The 15,808-nt window shown below is 43.2% G+C and overlaps 1 protein-coding gene across 1 annotated transcript in view; it reads right to left on the reverse strand.

The window, feature by feature from the left end:
- Positions 1-13,817: 13,817 nt before the first annotated feature.
- Positions 13,818-15,808, reverse strand: part of PLXNB2 (plexin B2) — a 176,850-nt gene continuing 174,859 nt past the window's right edge. Inside the window, exon 37 of the mRNA XM_082498674.1 lies at positions 13,818-14,123. Within this exon, the coding sequence (XP_082354800.1) occupies positions 14,019-14,123 (105 nt within the window). The 3' untranslated portion in view covers positions 13,818-14,018. The remainder of the gene's footprint in view (positions 14,124-15,808) is intronic.

A 15,808-nucleotide genomic window follows, 5' to 3' on the forward strand; every position in this document is an offset into this window, starting at 1 on the left:
CAGATATTTTTACATTAATATGTATAATTTGTAGACTTAAAAATAAATCTTTTGATTTTCTAAACAGTGCAGGCCAGGGAGTGCCATCCAGAAAAAATGGCATGTGTTCTTCTGGCCACAGGCTTATTCTGGGAGTTCATGAAATGGGTGTTTGCCCGTGCCCATTGCCCATTGTCCCTCTGCCCTGCCCCACTATGAAAAGCCTGTGGCTCTGTGTTCCTGATGACCTCCTGTCAGGTAGTGTGGGGCTGCTGTTGAGTCGGCCTGAAACCAGACTGGATAAGCCCGTCTCCCTCAGCCTCCCCTCCCAGGGCAAGTGCTCCAGCACCCAACTGTCATTATGGACCTACACTGAACATGTTCCAGTTGACAGATATCTTTCTTGCGCTGATTGGGACAGACAGACCAGGCACAGTACTCTAGATGAGGTCCAACAGCTTCCAAGTAGAGAGGGCTAATCCCTTCCTGAAGTCCTTTCCAACCTGAATTATTCCATGATCCTATGAAATGGGTGGTGGCTAGTAGGTCCAAGAGGCATAAGGTAATGAGGGTGCAGGAGGTAAATAGACTTTGTGTGAGAGTAGGTGGGCTGTGTAGGGTGGTTGGGTGAGGAGAACAAATAAATGGAACAGGAGAGAAGTGTTACAGGAGAGAAGCTGTTGAGGCAACAAGGGAGAAGTCACAATAAATAATGCCAGAAGAACTCTTCTGGAAATGGAGTTGATGAAGTGATTAACTCCAGAAGAAAATTCCTGAAACAGAACCTGGTGATTTTAGGGTATAAAGATAGTGCAGGAAGTTGTGCTTACTTGAGATCTCTTTTCTATTATTATTGCTTTCAAATGCACTGTTCTGAGAGGAAGAAATGGATACAAGAGTGCCTGCAGTCTTCTTGGTTTCTGGGCATGATTTAGTGTGGCAGTCCATGGCAAAAGCCTTCCCTTTTCTCCTGGCTGAGAAAGCAATATGAGAAAGCAAAGGGGAGGGCAACAAATGAAACCATTCTGCTCCTCTGAACTGGAAACCAGGCTTGTCACCACCTCCTCAGGCTGCATCCTCAGCCTCAGGGTATTTTATGTTTTCTTAAAGCTCCAGTTGCTAGAACTGAGAAGTGAGCCTTTATGGTTTTAGAGAACACCTAGAAAAAACTGAGGACATTGCAAGGTTTAGGGCCTAGAGAGTAAATACTGCCAACTATTTCACATTTTTCTCTTTCCTTTTTTTTTTCCCTAGTCCCAGTAGTCAAACCGGCCACCATAATGGCATCACTATCTCCTGGGACACTAATGATTGAATACACTGTTTTGGTAAAGCTGTGGTGAACACAGGAGATGTTGTCTCTGGGTTGTAAGCTGTCTTTTTACCTGCTGACAGTGAGGAGCTGTGGACACACATTTGTGTTAGGGCAGATGGTGGAGGAGGCAGGTGCTGGGCTGTTGGGGAGCAGCGGCAGACCAGCCCCCAGGTGCCCATCTCCTATCTGGTCTTCAGGGGCTCTATGCTGGAGAAAGAGGAGGAGGAGGAAATTTTTTGCTTTCACCACAGCCATGGCATAGCACTGGAGAAAATAGCTACTGGATTTGGAGCTGTTTCTTGCCACAGGTGGCCTTTCTTCTCTCATGTCACTGGCTACATGCAGCACCCTGGTGGCCTATAAGATGGTACAAAGGAGTGAGCGTGAGGTGCGCTGAGAAACAGGGATGGGGCACCTGAGATGCTTGGTGGGTGTGTGACTGGACAAAATTATCTTCTTGTAGTAAATTGGCCTGAGGGGAGAAGATGAGAAATGTGACATGTCCCAGCTCTGAAGGGTCGTTAGCGCAGCAAGCTCCTCATACTCATTCCAATGACGAAAGTGCTCAACTTGAGTCATATGAAATCTGCTTTAAAAATTCATGTTTCTTTTTTCCTCCTGCCCTGGGTAGCTCTGTGTGCTGTTTGAAAGATGACACACCTCTCTCCGAGACTGCTTTATTTTCAAACAGCTAAATTACTGTTTTTAACCAACGTTTTGTCGAAAAATTCCTCCTGGCCTTGCCAGCTCTTTTGGGCAAATGCCTTTTCTGCCTCACCTTGCAGATACATTTACGTGTTCCATCAAAGAGCAGAAGCAAAAGGTTTTAAGAGAATTCTTCTCAAAATGGAGGAGGCAAACTTCAGTTCAACACAAAAGTTGGGCCAGGAACCGAAAGTCCGGGTGTGTGGAAAGTGACCTGTCCTGGGCCAGCCTGAACACGGCGCGGCTGCCTCTTCATGCCGAACCAAAGCTGTGCTGATGCAGTACAGCTGATGGCACCGGAGGGGCTGGGTATTTCGGCTGTGTTGGGGTATATTGTTATTTGTAAGTAGATGTTTAGGAAATGTTTATATTCTAGACAATGACAGCTGGAGGCGGAAAGACTGTCATGTGAGTACGTCTGAGAGCTAGTGTAAAAAAGCTGTGATCACACAAAGAAAAAATTGTAGTTCATTACTCTCCAGAACAGTTAGGAGTGGACAAGGTTTATATTGATCACAAATATTCTCAGGTTTTACCATCTTTCCTGCAATAACACTAAATCTACATTTGCTTCTGGAAAATATTCTAGATGTGTGGCATGGAGGTTAAATTTTAACTAAGTTCTTTCATGATATAGCTGTTCTATTTCTCATTTATGTCTTGAATAAATGTTGATAAATGTTCACATTTGCAGTAAAATTCAGAGGCAAAGAGGGTTTCATCTTGGTTTTGCAGTGACCATATCTGATCAGGGACTATTAATATTGATCATCACAATCTAATTGAAAGCAGAGAGCAAAACCCAGGGATGTTAAAGCCTTGGGCAAAATTGTCAGAATTTACTGTTATGGGGAAAACTTTATGGTTTGCTGCTTGGATTAAAAATCCCGGAGAGTTTTCCACAGGAACGTTTTGTTAAAGGCATGCCGTGTTAAATATAGTTATACAGCACTCCCTGCTCGCATATATAGTTACATATATATTTATGTATCTGTAAAATCAAATTTCCTTGCCCATGTTAAATCGCATTTTAGATTATTTAAAGGGGGAAAATTTTTAAAGTACCATATAATTCTTTTTATCAGTTGTATTGCTTTTTTCTAACACCTTATATTTCATTCAGCTCGACCAAATGCCTTCTCCTCCCCCTGAAAATCCCCAAAGCCAAAAGCAGAAGGATCAGTCAGCTTCACCGGGCCAACTCACCCCTGTCATCGTGCCTGCGTGGAAATATTTTATCTGATCATGACCTGTTTTGCACCATGGGAATATTCAGCGTAGCTTGAGACAGGCCAGTTTGGTGGTGCTGTGAGCCGGGGTAAGGCTGCCCGTGCTGCCTGGGCCCCTCTATCCTGCTGCACTCAGGTGGCTTCTGGGACAGGGACTGTGTGGGAGAGGGAGCACAGGTTCCCCTGCTGCCACGTCCTGGAGCATGGCTATACTCAGACCTGACTGTGGTGATGTTTTGTCAGGGCAGTGCAAGCTGGAGCTCGCGGCCTCCCTCCCACAGCAGCCCTGTACGCCTGAACCCGTAAGTGGGACTGGGAGAAGGGGACAGTGCAGCTCCTTGCTCTCTTCCTGAGATGGTCCTGCGTCCCCTGCAGGGCTTTGCTCTCAGGCAGGACCCAGGCTTGTAAGGATCCATTTATGCACCACTGTGCGCGTAGTGAGGTGGGTAGCGCAAGCCATAGAGCAGGAATTTGAGGTGTGACTCCCCCAGTTCGGGCAGGGACACCCAGTCTGGTTAAACATCAGTTTAGTGAGGAGAACAGGGCAGCCATGGCCCCGGGGACTGCGGTGGGGCTGCGGATGAGGCAAGACATGAGCTGCCCTTGTCCTCAGGCGGCACCGAGCTCTGAGCCACAGGTGACCATGCCCAGCTGGCTGTCCCCTACATGTGTATGTCCATGTCTATAAGGGCATTTTAGGCAATTGTAGATGATGCCAAAGTTACACTCTCAAACTTGTTGAAGGGCTGGTAGAGTTATATTCTGTCCACGTTTATAGGACGGGTCAGACTACCTACTGAGAATCATGTAACCCCTTCATAAATGCTGAATGTCCATAGTTTGCAGACTGCAACTTGGGCAAACTTCTTCTCAACAAATAGCTGTATATATTCAAGCGCAGGCAGGAGTTTTTCTTTGATCGATAGATTTTGAACAAAGATAACCCTTGCCAGGTGGGTTTTTCTTGTTCCAACCTTGTGTCTGAATTCTTTTCTCTACAAAGCCATGGAAAATTGTCAGCTTAGAGATAGCAATTTAGCTGGATCAATTTTTATTTTTCTGCACATGGCATGCTGCTAGCAGGTTAGAGCTGGGGGCCAAGGATATGGAATCTTAAGTTTTATTCCCAGCTGTGCCATTAACTTGTTCTCTAACCTTAGGTGAATGGGTTTTGGATTTGGGGGGGAGGTTATTTTTTTTTTTTTTTTTTTTATTATTGCATCAACAGAAACAGGATGCCACCTCACAGGGCTTAATTAATGTCTGTAAAACACTTCAGAATTTTTGGATGAAGACAGGAGTGATTCCACGTGGTAATCATCATGTGTAATGGCCAGACCCAGGGCACGCCAGCCCTCCATTTGCAGAGCAGGCACTGGGACAATGGTATCAACCTGACGTATTATCTGCTTGGGTCCCTTCTCTCCCTATGTTAGCCACCTGCATCAACCTCTGGTTTCCTCTCTGGTGCTGATCATGTTAAAGCACTAATTGTATTGATTTTAGAGCATATATAATTGATTTTAGGGTAAATCACCTGGAGACTGCAAGAGAGATCCAGAGTCCATTTAAATCACTAGGGACCTCCCATACGCTTCGGTGGATCCAGGGTGAGCAGGGGCAATATTTGCAGCGTAGTAACAGCTGGATCAATGCTCCAACTATGTTAATACATAAGACCATGTTGGAAAGATAAGGGAATGCAGATGGACCTGATCCTATCCATTCATGAGCTGCCTTATTGCTTAGCGATTTCTGCCCATTTATTTTCTCATTACAGGCATGGGTGATATGACTGACAGATAGACACAAGTCAGATCATTCTTGAATGTCACGATGTCCACATTCACACAACAGAATTTGGCTTCTTCCTTGTTTTGAACAATAAACAGAGGTGAAAAAAGTTGCATTGCTAGTTATGTGAAATGTTTTAAGGGAACTTAAAAAAAAATAGCCTACTTTACCACCAAATCAAATAGGTTTTTAGCCTAATGAATAGTGGCTAAAACTACATTGTGTCAGTCTTGGATCTTAGATCCAAGCAAAAAACACCCACTAGTTCTAATGAGAACAGAATTCAACCCCATTTGCAAAAATAAAATATGCAGGTTTGTAAAGCTAAAATTTCCTTAGTACAAGAATTTCCTTCAGTAAAAAAAAACAACTCATTAAAACAAAAAAAAAAAAACAAACAAAAAGAATCAGGAAGAAGTGCCCCTGAGAATTTGAAGTATCTGGGTTTGTTATCAAGAACGGCATATGTAATTTTTTTGTACATATAGATAGTCTGTAGCAGAGCACAACTATACACTGCTAGAATAACAGATCTATCTACATCAGCCTCTGTGGAGAAACTTGTAAACAGAGGAGAGACACTGTGAAGTTTGAGAAAAAAATAACTATGAAATTCAGCTCTTGTGGAGCATAATATGGCTGTGACTTACCTCTGTGGTGCAGCCATTCATCAATGGCGCTAAAATGGTCTCATAGCTCTAAGGAAAAAGAAAATAGGGGCAGGAAACTTATATGTCCTTAAAATTTTAACATGTGCCTGTTCAACATTTGTATAGGCGAACCACAATGGTCAGAGCTATGAAAGTGCAGATACTTCACGGATGATTTGTTTATGCACCACAGACTTTTTAATACAGCTATTGGCATGCAGACCAGTGTTTCTCAGAGCTGCTGGTAACTGCAAAGAGAAGGTGTGAACTGGGTTATGTTTCTAAGATGCTTTTTAGATTAGGTTCTCTTCATACCTGCAAAGATCAGGGTTAATTTTGACCTTTGAGGTTTCCGTATTCCTCTTAGCATTGTTCTGACTTTCTATACTCCAAACCAGGATTTCAATGCTCCTCACAATTAGCCCTGTCAGCCCCTCCTGTCTCTAGACCCTTACCCAGGAGCTCAGAGCACCATGAGGGGTGCCTGGACATGGCAGTGACTATTTGTGCCAGCTCTGCTGCCACAGCACTGGACACAGACAGCTGGACCATGCTTGACCAAGGTCTGCTGATTGTGCCATGTGCATGGCCAGCCATACACATGCAGTTTTGCTGTTTCAGTGCTGGAGCAGACTCATTTGAGCAATGCTGCCCGCACCATGCCCTGGTGGAGTTCGTATCAGGCTCAGATCTTTGGCAATGGAAAGAGGATGGAGATCCTGGAGGCACATTCCCAGTTTGCCATCTAGTGACTGTTCCACCTGGGAGTTAGCCTGCCTTTTGGCTTCCTGCATGTCAGCAAGGCGCAAAATGGTGCGTTCACAGTGGTCCCAACTGGGGAGAGCAGTCCTGGGGGTTACTTTTGCAGCAGCCATTGGTCAGAGCAGCTCTTTCTGGTCGTGAGGGCTACATGCCTATGGAGGCAGCCATCTCCTCCCTCAAAGCTTGGCAAAGCTCAGCAGTCCGATGCTTTCCCTGGCCCTATAGCTCAGGCCTTGCAGGGAACTCATCTGACCTTGGGTTTGTCACTTGCTGGAGAGAAGCTGAAACTAGCATCCTTTCCCAGCAGACAGTTAACAAAAAGTTTTTGGCTGGAGGCATGCCAGTTGGTCATCAGTAGTGGAGCAAATCTTCTGATGAGATTGTGAAATCACCCATCAGAGAGCAGTTTGCGTTAACCAGGAGCTAACCAAAGCCCAGCCTGGACTTGGTTAGGCTTGCTCAATTCCCCAGATAACCACATCAGCCATTAGCACAAACAACCTGTGAACCTGAGCTGGCCCAACAAGCAGGACAATGGCCACCACGGCTGGCAGAGCAGTGCCAGGGGATGTGCGCAGGGCAGAGCCTCGCAGCCCAGCTGGCTGTCCTGCAGCTCCCCCAGGCAACACATGGGTGCAGGGCCACAAAGAGAAACTGCTTAAAAGTTTAAAATGAATAATTCAGCACTCCTTTTATTTGCGAGTTTTAACTACTGCAGAATGCGTGTCCTGCCACATTACTTCAACCTTGAAATGAAGTACAAATGGATGTGATTCAGACGCTAAATATTTAAAGCCAGAATCTAATCTTAGATACATTGTATATGCTGTCATCTCAAAAACCCGATAAAGAGAGACAATGATGGACAGCACAGATTGAAATTAAATTCAAGCTCTGTATTAAAAAACTTGCCCTGCTAATCCACATGAATGATTAACCACAAAGAAACCGAGGTCTGTGAGTTACAGCACTGCTGAAGTGGTCTTTGTTGTCACTGTCTTAGTTAACTTCAGAAAAGTCCAAAACCACCTCACAGGGAAAGGATGTCACCCCCCCTTTCCCCTCTCTTCTCTCAGAGATGCAGCTAAACTATTAATGTTTTCCAGTTAAATGGCAAACAAAGCATTTCTAATCTTCCTTTCACTGGAAAGAAAGTTGAAAGCACAACCATAACCTATATCAAAAGCTATAATAGCACTTGGGCAGCTACATGCTTTTCCTATAGATAGCCAGGTCAAAGCAATCAGCATATGAATCTTCACACATAGCGAGCAAAAACATAACTCGACACAGATCTCTATTGAATATTATTGCAAGAGGAATAAGTGCACCAGGGTATGACCCTATTAAATACCAAACCTGTAGCTCCAAAATAGCACAAAACCCAGATGGATGATCTCATCTCGAGAAGTAATGTCCCAGAATACAAATAGAGGATTGCAAGTCCTTCAAGTGCACAAGCAAGGCAAAATAAGACCATGTTAAAATAAAAGGAGGAATATATATTGACAACTGAGCAGAATGAAGGATGTTAGATCTGCTGCTGCTGAACCTGATGGTGGTCATTCTGTTCCCTTAGCTGGACTTCAAGGCTTCATTGCAGGGCTTCTGGATATCATAACCATGTCACAGCCTCACAAGACAAACTTTAGTCCGCTAAAGGCAGCAATAAGGTTGAATATGCACATCAAGCAAACAAGATATGTGTATTTAGCCTCATCTAAAGGCTAAATGATGTTAACAAGATCTGTGTTGCTTTCTAGTTTGGGGGTAGTGTAGTGCAGCCGCCAGTCTAGGGTAGAGCTTAGATTGACTCAGAAGGGCCATTTGTATGTCAGATATGAATAGTATTGTATGTAACCAGTGGGTTTTTATTAACAAAACAAACATGACTTAGTTTAGACAGATGGAAATGTTTTATATTTCAGTAAGGCTGCCTGCTCTAGCATAAAAAAATCCACTTCTCCCATTTTCCAGTGAGCTGAGCCTGGGAGGGCCTGAGTGCCCACGGGGCGCTTTGGGGATGAAAAGTGCACAACTAATCCAGGCAGCGATTGTTTCCTTCCGTGAGCTTTCAGAGGAACGTAGTGTTGTGGTCCAGCAAGTGCCACTGAAACACAAGGTGAAAACCCACACAAAGAAGGATCATATGAAAGAGGACAAGGAAACCAGCCAGACTCACAATAATAAAATTCCAGATAACATCCTGGAGGCAGTTTTACAATTGTGAGCATTGCCATGGACCCAGATGCAGCTGCAGGAAACATGGATTTTGGTTTGGTTTGTATCCCATGGATTGGTGTCCAGGCTCTGCAACTAGCAAGTATGATCTCTTACTGAATAGGAGCACAGCCACAGGAGAGGAAAGATTAAGGGTATCAAAGGAATACATTTCTCATTTCACTCCTTTCTTATTACAGTAGATTAAAAGAAAAAAAAAAGAGAGTTTTGCTCAACATTCAATTTTGAAGAGAATTAAATAAGCCAAAACCATTGTTCAGAATTAGAGCACTGAATAAAGGATTTCAAAACCACAGTGTGTGGTTCATGGTGGGATTTTTATTTCCTTTTAAGACGAGCCATATACAGCTGTATGAGAGCTATTGTCCTCTGTCCCACTGAAGAAATAGTTTCTTTCTGACGTGTTCAATCTGTTAAGACACATAGGTGCTTTAAAAGCTTAAAAAAAGAAGGAAAGCACTCAAATTCTCTTCTGGTTCAAATGGCAATTATCTGAAAAGCAGCAAAGAAACAGGAATACATGGGTAAATGAAATCGCTTTTGATTGCCTGGCTATGAATGATAGTAGGATTTGTCCTCTTTGGGAATGACATGCAGCAGCAAGCAGTATGCACCGGCAAGATGAAAGTCAACCCAGAAGGACTGGTACAATGGCAGTGACCTTACGTAGCATGGATGGTTATTCCAAGCCTGCACAGGGGAAGCCACTTTCTTCTCAAATGGATGGAGAAATGCTCCTTGCCGCTGAGCTGTAAGGGGACACAGTTTGAAGAAAACAAACCCCTCAAAAACTTCCTGATAACTGTCTGGAAAGTCTCGTTTCCTCCTCTTCTGCAGGGATTGTCAAACACCAAGGCTTCCACCATCATTTGTAGGCCCTGTGAAGACAAAGGCTAACAAAAGAGGAAGGCTGAAAGACCAACTCTAGTTTACAGTTCCACCTTTCGAATTCATCATTCACCAACTGAAGGAGAGTTTCTCAAAATAAAAAAGACAGAAACACAGACTAGGTAAGCACGGAGCCTGAGAAAACTGAATTACCAATCATTTTAGCTTGTGTGCTGCTGTCATTCATTCTCCAGGGAATCCCATGCTCCAGGCAGATCTGACAAAGCAGACCTCTAAGAAGATAGAAGCTTGTGTAATGGAGAACCTGGAAAGCTCCGGGCGCTGAGCTTGACGGCATTGAGCTGGGAACGAGGGATGAAAGCAAGTGGCAAGGACCATGGTGCTGAGATTTCCAGTGCAACAACTTTAGTGACTCAAAGTGCCAAATTTCAACCCCTCTGAGCATGAAGCAGAACAGCACAGGACTTGAGCCAGCAGTTCATAGAAAAATGGCAGCCAGACATCGTCCTTTAAACTTCTCAAGCTGACTGTCTCATTGCTCTGACAGGTTATCTCTAGACAGAGGAAGAAAAAAACCAAAACAAACAACTTCCCCCCTAAACTTTTTCTAAGACATGTCAACAGACAGGAAAAAGTCTTAAGAGAATGCAATCTTTGCTCAAGATCAAATTCTTTAGAGAGGAAGTCCTCAGAGACCTGTTACACTATGTGCTTAGCTGCAAATGGGAAACCTGACTGGAACCTTAATTTATCAGGGTAAATCGAGGTGTTGCAGCCATAGGAAGCATGTGAAAGGGGCCTTTCTGGGTCACGTTCAGAGATATTTTTGAGGCCATGTAGGTACGTACTACCAGGGCATACTGTGGTTGAAAATGGTTGCGTTACTAACAAGGCTTGAGAACCTGGAACAGGAAAGGATTGGCCACAAAATCTCATCAGTGCTGGTAAGTCCAGCTGAAATTCAAGCTCAGAGCCATTTCAAGTCTTTATGCAGCTGACTAAAAATCCATCCTCCCATGTTACAACAATTTGGGAATTTGGGAATTTATGAATTCCAGTTTGAGTTTCTGAATTCCCTGTACATTTTTTTTTTTTTTTTATAGTGATGGCTCTCTACTGGTCTTCAAAAGGTTGCCAGAAAGGCCAGCTTTAGAGACTGTGTGTAAACACAGCTCAGACTGAGCAGGCTGAGAAACACGTGTCCAACGCATCAGCCGGCAGAAAGGGGAGGCTCAAGTATGGCTGTAACAGACTGATCAGAGAAACCATCGTGAGGAAGCACTGTGCTTCACATACCCAAGCTAGCTGAGGTCCCCTCCACCCATAACCACTTGATTATAAATCTATAGCATATAGAGAGTGGCAAAAAGATCTAGTAAGGTGTCAGAGAGGAAACCTGGCACAAAGGAATAGCGCGTAAATTCCTGGCCAGAGACAAAAAAACAAATTCATGTTCAGTTGGGCGAGTTACTCCGTATCAGGCAAGCCGGGGCAGGGACCTTGTCCCATCATCTGAGATCTCTACTTGCTTGTTTGCGGGTGGGGAGACAAACAAACAATCAAAGAGGCAGAAATCAGCAATGGGATTCAGACTTGCTGGTGGTGGTCGACAGCCTGCACCCACCTCTGAACTACCGCTGGGAGATGTCCAAGCAAGGGAGTTTTGTTCACAGCTGCCACTATGGAGTAGAGTGGCTCCTATTATGCAGAGGGAAGGTTCTTGTGCTCAAAAGAGTGCCCCTTAGAGGGGTTGCAGAGGGGATGAAAAGGAGGGAGACCCCCCTGTGAGCTTTTTTCTTTTATCTTGCAGATGAACCAGATGGCAGGAGCAGCAGAAACCAAAGGAGGACTATGAAGCCTTTAAGAGTCAGATTGCTAAAACGTAGGGAAAACTGAAGCCAAAATTCTAGGCCTGGACAAAACAGAGCACCACAGTGGAAAAACAAGCACTGGAGGAGCTCAGCCAAACGGGGAAAGAATAAAATAAACCAGCCCAGTTCTTCAATTCAAATTCCAACTCTGTGCTTTCAGGAGAGGAGACTTAGAGAAACCGAAGAACTGGAATTAAGTCTCCTTTGTAGCTGCAGCTGCTCACCGTTATCTGCCTCCGTGTTCCCTGGCAGACGGCACTGCAGCGCCAAAAGCCTGCAAGTTTCCCAGGATGTAAAAAAAGGGCATCAAAGAATGACCAGTGGATCCATCACAAACTCACACACGCCGGCAGACACACACACACGCATGCCTGTCTAACAGGTAAGAAAGATCCAGCATTGCCACCGCCCACGGCAGCTTGTGATCGCCTGCAGCTGCTCTGCATCGAGTCACTGATGGTGGGGGACATGTAATGTTCCCTCTGAAAGCCTCCTCGTTCAAGCAGGGCTTTCTGATCTCCCTGGAGAGATGATGCTGAGCCTGCATTTTAATTAGCTTTCAGGTCCCAAGATGGATTTTCATCAGGCAAGAAGACCTCGCTACGGGATGTTGCGCTACATCCTCTCTTCTCAAGAGTACTCTCATTTTTCAGAGCAAGTGCCCACAAAAAGGGCATGATGTCAGGCACACCATCTGCAGGATGTGCCGTGCTCCTCCATTACCGACCGCAGACTGACGGACGCCGCTGCTCCGTCACCCCGGGAGGAAGCATCACAAACCCCTTTCAACACCCACCCTCCAATTTCAGTAAAGATCCCGTGACACTTGGTGGAAAAAAACAACATTGTATTTGATTTACAATTAACAGGATTTACAAATAATGACAGAGAAACAGATTAGCCATGAAATTAGGATGCTTTTCTTGATGAAGGAGTAGCTGGCAAAGCACCTTTACGCAGAAGTCGTGTACCTCAGTCCTAATCAGTGTAAAATAACTTACAGCCCAGGCAGGTTCAGGAATGATTATACACAAATGCAAGAAGTCGAGTACAAAACAAACCAACAAACCCCTCCCAGCCTACTGGGCGGGAAACCAGTTCTGGCGAGGCTTTTGACTTTCGGGAACTGAAGGAAAGGCCCACTGACAAATACTAGGAAATTCTCAAAAAGGGAAAAAAATATCAACAAACGGTAAAAGTCACTGTGTGACAACCTACCGGGCAGGGCGAGTGGGCAGCAGACACCGCGTTAGCTTGCTGAGAATCAGCAGAGTCCGGGCGCTTGGCAGGACAAGGAACGAAGGAGTACAGATGGCAGCGCTTCATTAAAATGCTACTTTACTGCCAAAAACTTGCAAGACAAAGAGGAATAAAGTTCTCTGATGTGCAATACAGCAATTTAAGAAGACGTACCTAACCTTTTGATTTGTACGGAGCTTACCTATATTGTAAACACACATTTTCTGACAAGTTGTTTCAATTGTCTTTGCTATGGGTTATGGTGTGTATTCAACCAAATGCAGCATTCCAAGGCTCAAAACTGACTGAGTGGTTTTCAATAGGCGGGTATATGATTTTTTTTTCCAATATCATACTAGTATTTTACATCACAAATACAATAAAAACAAGTGATGGTATTTCTAGGACAGTTCCAAGATTCAAATAAAAAATCATCAGAACCATTCTAAAATAAGATATTATACATAATCAAATCATGTTAAACAGCACACTCTCGGCAAGCAGCTAATTACAAGCATTCTGCTGGTCATGTTTTTCACACAAAAGTCATTCAATAGCACATAAATATTTCTTTTTCTGATCTGCTTCTTTTTACAAAACCATTCATCAGATTCACAGAATTAGTACAAGTAAGGCACATTAGCATATATCATAAAACTCACAATAATAACAAAGAGTTGTAAAGGTTTAAGACTAATTCATTCTTTGCAGTGATTTCTGAACTGAATGAGACTTTACCAGTAGAACCCTCCTACATTGACATTATTCTTATTTCCGTCACAGCCAACTGTGGTGGGTGCAATACTGTGCATCACCATGGACATAAATAATTAAATTAAGAACTGCGTGTGGTAGCAAATCCCATTTTCAGATTTTGCAGAGAAATCAGACACATTGTTCACGATGTCTGTTATGAGGATAGACTTAAGTTTTGGAGCTATATGGAAGTCAATTTCCAGTTATCAAAATAAAAGGGGATATTGCATGTGTCTCTGAGTATGCTATTGTTTTCCTAGTACAAATATTGCTTAACGTAGAAAGGATGCTATAGTATTGAATTTACTTGCATAATGAATCCTAAATGCTGATGTCTCAGATTCTACTAAATTAAACGAACTATAGGTTTTCCTTCTTCCACCCCCCACCCTGCCCCCAACCAAAGGACTCTCTTTCCCACAGAAGATTCATTTACACACAACACAGATTTTAATTAGGAGCATAATTTACAGTAAAAATTCTTTACATTACACCTCTGCTATCAAAAAAACATGAAATCTTTCATTTAAAGTTGTAATTATACATTAAAAAATAGAACACTATTTCCTTAACAGGAAGAATGAATTTGAACATCTTCAGATCAGATTTCTTTATTGCGGCTTTTGAGTCAAAGGTCAGTCACTTTATTCTCTAACGCAGCTGCTATTTGCTGTAAACGGAAGGCAAGCTGCATTTTTTGTGCAGCTGGATCCTCTTCAAGTGCATTTATAATCTGGAAGAAATAAACACAGAATGTTTAGAATCATCTATCTTAAAATACACGACAAGTATATACCCAGACAAAGTGTTTGATACTACTTTGGTTGGAAAGAGTCTTCTGCATTCACTCTGTACCAAAGATAAAGTCCATCCAGTAGGCCCCATGTTCTGTTTTTACACAAAGGCAATAAAAATGATCGTCTTTGTTACTTTATCTAAGTTGCTGTAATATTTTCCATTATGCTGGGATCCAAGCAAATTAATAGGTAGTACTTTATCTTGTGAAATACTACATTCCAGGATGGAGCAGGCAGGGGGCAAAACATCTTTATTGCTATTTAAGAAACAGTACTTTTACTTACAGTGCACCCTACAAGGCTTAAGGGTCATTACCAGCAGTAATTAAGCCCCAGCCCCACAAGCTTTGGTTATGAGAAGCTCCTGGGTGGTCCACGCACCGGCATAAGGTAGGGCAATGCAAGGTCTCTTGTGTCTACGGGCAATATGATGAAGAAAATGGTCTGGCCACAGCGGCAGGGAGCTGCCGGCAGCTCCCTTTGGCTCTCGCCAAGAAATGCCGAGACTCTGGCCCAGCACCACGTAGCTCAGGAAGCAAAAAGCTCGTCAGAGGAGCCCCACGGCATCCCGCATGCAGCCTCTGCTACACGGAATATATATATACGAAGGTATGACTGTAAGACACAGGGGATTTGAAAACGAGAGCTAGAAAAGGTCAACTGTTATGAGAAGGCTTTTCTTCAAATAGAGCTTTTTAGGGCTTCTCAAGATCAAATTTCAAAGGTTTCAAAAGGTTTTCATTTCCACCGTCCTTTAGGGAAACTTTTCCACTGCCTATTAGATTTCTCCATTAGAAGAATGTGTTACATGGCAAAACCATTCTTTTTCTAGAACTGGCTTTATTAATAACAGTGAGACACTCTAATCAAGCAGAAACCTTTAGCTCTGTTTAGATACTATATAAACTTGCCAGTACAAGAACTGGAGAAATAGAGTTTGCCTGTCACTACCTGTGGCTCTCATTACTTCTTGCACATCATTGACAATGGAGATTAATGCAGTCAGTATCAATCTAGCCAATAACTTCAATTTGAAGGGCTGGTATAGCATTTGAGTTTCAAACGCTGGAGCAAATTTGTTTAGAAAGAATTATTTTAATAGATTTGTTTTTAAAGCGTGAAAACATTTTTACGAGACAGTTAATAAACACTTATTACAGTATTTAAATCGAGCCTAATTTAATTTGATATTGTTCCCTTAATTTAAACAATTACATCTAGCTGTAACTCCTCAAATCTAGACTAAATAATTCATTATTATCTCTGCTGGTGAATATATCCTTCATATAAATGTGGACAATTAGAATGTACCCACTCAGTCATTGTCAAGCCCTGCAGAGATGCAGAAGGTACAGCGCATGCTGGGAACCACTGCGTCAGTAATAAAGACAAGGGCAGCTGCAAAATGTTCCAATTTATGCAAATTAAAACATTTTCATGGAAAATAAATAAGCTCGATTAATTTTACTGAATGGTTCTTGACAGATTATCTCCATAACTCTGAATTAGCAGCCTTTTCATCCGATGCACCTTGTTGTGATACTGTGATGTATGGGACAGGAAGAGCTGCGGCTACGCGTTGGGGTTTGCTGGCCTGACACTGATAAATCCCACAGATTGC

The sequence above is a fragment of the Vanellus vanellus genome (genome assembly GCF_965231255.1).
Source record: "Vanellus vanellus genome assembly, chromosome: 1".
NCBI classification, from domain to species: Eukaryota; Metazoa; Chordata; class Aves; order Charadriiformes; family Charadriidae; genus Vanellus; species Vanellus vanellus.